The sequence below is a fragment of the Frankliniella occidentalis genome, unplaced genomic scaffold, assembly GCF_000697945.3.
Source record: "Frankliniella occidentalis isolate FOCC.00 unplaced genomic scaffold, Focc_3.1 Scaffold239, whole genome shotgun sequence".
NCBI classification, from domain to species: Eukaryota; Metazoa; Arthropoda; class Insecta; order Thysanoptera; family Thripidae; genus Frankliniella; species Frankliniella occidentalis.
Window position 1 is genome coordinate 402,733 of NW_026267365.1, and position 4,143 is coordinate 406,875.

At 42.0% G+C, this 4,143-nt stretch overlaps 1 protein-coding gene across 1 annotated transcript in view; it reads left to right on the forward strand.

Annotated features, from left to right (window-relative positions):
* LOC113213364 (uncharacterized) overlaps positions 1–4,143 on the forward strand; it is a 41,486-nt gene that overhangs the window by 26,221 nt on the left and 11,122 nt on the right. The window contains exons 9-11 of the mRNA XM_052273015.1: positions 1,338–1,510; positions 2,472–2,609; positions 2,682–2,788. Coding sequence (XP_052128975.1) covers positions 1,338–1,510; positions 2,472–2,609; positions 2,682–2,788 — 418 coding nt within the window. The remainder of the gene's footprint in view (positions 1–1,337; positions 1,511–2,471; positions 2,610–2,681; positions 2,789–4,143) is intronic.

The window sequence follows — 4,143 nt, forward strand, 5'->3', positions numbered from 1 at the left end:
CTGGAGAGTATCAAAGACGCGAAGTGAGCGCCGGAGCCGATGGTGCTCTTCACCCACTCGAGTGCAGTGCTGCCAACATACCAGCGAACGGTACGCGCGAGTTCAAATAAAACAATTGAATATTTCAAAGCTGACCAATGCATCAAATAATGCACACATATAATACTCGTGAATTCACGAATTTAATTGCCGATTCTTAGAGAAACACGCTTTTGCTGTCAGTTCAGCACATTTTGAGGAAATACGGAATGTTACACACAGACAGTCAGACAGACAGACTCACGACAGAGACATCGCCTGACCCCTCAGCGACCTGGACTGAGCTTCGCTCAGTGATTAAAGATGTAGTAAGAGCATAGATGCACGCTAATTTTGCCGTTGGCGCCAGTACGCACACTCTCCAGGAACATCTTCGCCTTCAACTGGAACGATGCAGTTCTTTTCGTGTGCACGATTGCAGCGCAACGGATGGGTCTGCGACGGTCAAAAAAATTGCTAGTTACTCTTAAAAGATGCCTGTAGTGGTTGACCTGGGGGTTTAGCAAATTTGGAAATGGAAGTACTCGAAAAAAATCACAATAGACAAAACAACTTTTTCCATTTTTTTGTATTTCAGCTATATGATTTTTTTCGAGTACTTCCATCTCGAAATTTGCAAAACCCCTTGGTCAACGACTAGCAGCATCCTTTTACAGTTAGTAGCAATTTTGTTGACAGTCGCAGACAAATCCGTTGCAGCACAATCGTGCACACCAACCAGACTGCATCGCCCAGTTGGAGGTGAAGATGAACATGTTCCTGGGGAGTGCGCAGTGCGCGCACCGGCGCCAACGGCAAAATGAGCGTCCATCTATGCTCTTAATACACATTTTATCCTAAATTGATGCGGCGTGTAGTTTTTATGTAGTGACTATTTTCCCAAACCCTCCAATTCACAGGTCTGCCCCCTTAAATTGCACGCTCAGTGTAGAGGAAGTGATAAATTTAATAGAGAAGGTGCACATTTCCAAATGCACTTCTGCCGAGAATGAGCACTTGCAAGTGTACTGCTACGATAGAACACTTGCAAGCATCCAACTTGCAGTTGCACTCCTGAAAATGTTGAGGATCTATTGACTTGGCTTATCAGTTTAACAACAAAATTTAACCAACGGAATTCTTTCAATTATTCGGGTTAACATGGCGTTTTCTGCAATTTTTGGACAAGACAATTTTTGCGTGATTTGAGCGTATCATGTTCTTACTTAAACTATACAAGTGTCTGTATCAACATACGGACCTAGCTTATTGTTTGGTGTATCCAAAATTTGTAAGATAAATCTCAATATTGTTTTCAGGAAGTTCGGACTACATTGGGGTTAACGTCTACAATGGCGGGAAGGCCGGCTGGAGAAAACCAACAGCAGACGAGGCAGAGGCCGCAGCTTTACTTTTAGGAAAAACAATGAAGTACCTTCCCAATGTTGCTCTTGACATAACCAATCCACAATCGGTGCAGTTCTTTGAAGGGGTATGTTGCTAAATACGTAATTTTTCTGTGTGACCGTACGTTCGACCCCACTTTCGCTTCGAATGGTTTCTTCTTATAACGTAGAGTTATTTTTAATAGACAGACGAAACAAATAATTCTGACAAATTGCAAATTCAACCACCAGAATTTTTTTCGAAGGCCGGCGTTCTGGTCCCAAAAAAATTCATAACGACATGATGGTCCTTTACTCGCTTTGAAGTAAATTATGCGAGCAATCTGAAAATAATAGATTTTTAAGGAACCAAAAGAATACTCCTGTGGATATTTTTGATGTGTAGCAACAATATGACAATTTCGGTGACTGTTTGAGTTTTAAAGCCTTAACAAAAGGCCAGATGTGTTCCAAAAGCGAAACCAAGCTTAAGGTTTGTATCTGTCACAAATCAAAAGTATTAGGTGCACATTTAAAGCCATTCAACTCAGATTTGCAGAATTTACATTTTTTGAACTTTAAGACCAACTGTAGAGAATCGAAGGCCAGTACGTTCACGTCTAATACGGTGCGACCGTAGCATCAAAAGCGATCAAAAGCGGCCGTATGGTTTAAAAGTACGGCCTTACTGTATCGTGTTTTTTTCTACTGTCGTCCCGTACTGATACACCCTGTACCAGATTTGGCACCTAGTTTGTACGTTGACACCGTTCTTCCAAGGTACGAGATCTGATGGAAAATAAATGGAGGTCGATCCCGTAATTTATGACAGTGTACAGAAGTACTAAAACCTTAACTGCTTGTGTACCTAAAAACTGATTGCACCCTGAACAGTGAATCTCAGGACGAATTGGAACATTTTCAGAACTGTAGTATTACTGACGTAATTTAGGAAAAAAAACGACAACAGATTTTGTGAAGTTTCTGCCAGTTACTTTGACTATTGACTGCATATTTGAGTGTAGAACGATCATTATAATGATTCTGTCTGTATGTTTCACCGCACAGATTCATCCTGAATACCTACACAACGCCGTGGCGTGGGCCTGGAACACGTATAAGAAACCACTAATTATTACTGAAAATGGATGGTGTGATGTTAGTGGTCACGGAATGAAGGACGAGCTGAGAGCAGCTTACTACAGCGTAAGTAATTAAACACTTTTTAGTTCGCTTGCCTTTTTCGAATTAATATTAAAATTCACGAAATGTTCACAGGCGTCACTTCGAACACTAGTTTCAACCATGAACTCCTGTGGGGCTAAGGTTATTAGTTTTTGTGCCTGGAGCCTTATTGATGCCTTCGAAATTAATGGCAGCATGGGGTGAGTACAATTGTGTTGTTGCCTATTTAAAATGGTTTTATTTTCTCACTTTCAATTTTAATTGTTTTGCGAATGTTGCTGACCTGAACAAAATACAGTGGCCACTCGCATAGCCGCGCCGCACGGTTCTCCTCTGTAGACCGGCGCGGCTATGCGAGGAACCCCCATCTCCGCTGGATGGCCGGCCGAAGGATGAAGCCACAGTGCTGTATGTGTTGTTTAGCTTCAAAGTTGTTGAACAGTAATCAGAGAACAATCAGAATCTACGCCAACAGTGTATGGCGGTCAGCAGTGGGGTCAGGCTAGTAGAGCTTAACGCAGCTATGAGAGGCGCGGCTATGCGAGTGGCCACTGTACGGGTATGCCACATAATCGTTAAATAACACTGCCCCTATCAGGCCTAACGAGCGGGTGCAGAGTGTAGCGGTGAAGCACGCGCGTCTCGCCGGACTGCGCCTGCGTAACAAATTAGGGTGACAATGCACCTTACTGTTGAACATTCGTTGGGATTTCTCGAAGATGTACACTCAACTATCCCTGGGAGTTCCCGGGGCACTTAGTTTTTTATCATTATATCATGATAGTTTCCCAGTACTAGTTTTGAAGTGGTTTTAAGTTAAAAATATAGGTGAAGGAGAAGCACGTCATTTCGGTTCAAGGGATTTGGTTTAGAGAAAGAATTTCCTGTCGGAAGTTTCTGCCCTAGGCCCTAATACATGAGCTTTTAACAAGAATACTGATTGTTCTTGGCCTGCGTCATCATTTGCCATCTCCGTAGATTCACTGAAACTTTTAATTTGGCGGTCTTGTCATTCTCCTTTCACGTAGTAATTAAGGACCAGAATATAAAACAACAGAGACACTAATTTCAGTGTAGCCCTCCTTCGGTCTTGGTATTCGTCGTGGACAGTTTAAGTTCTCGTAATACACTTACCTACACCCTGACCAGTGTTCTTGACAGTAGTTCCGAACTACGCATATGGTGGGCAGCAAACCCAGGAGCACATTGGAGCTTTTAGATTTACGTTGCGACAGAACACTTTAAAGTTACTATAACGCTCCAAAGTTTGTGTTAAGGGGCTGGGAAAATACTGAAGTTAAATTTCAGCCCTTTCGAAAGGACTTTTTTCAATGACTATGACAAGTGAAATCACGTATTATGTGTTGGATCATTATTTGCGACCTGGCCTTGGACCGTAAAAAACCCAAGCGGCAACGACGTACCCTAATAAATGAAAATACACAACCTCCTTTTCACAATTTTACGATTAAAAAGTCGATTTCTTTAACCAATTTTTACATAGATACCACTTTTAGCAAATTAAATAGCAGCTGATCAATTTGGATTTTGTGCG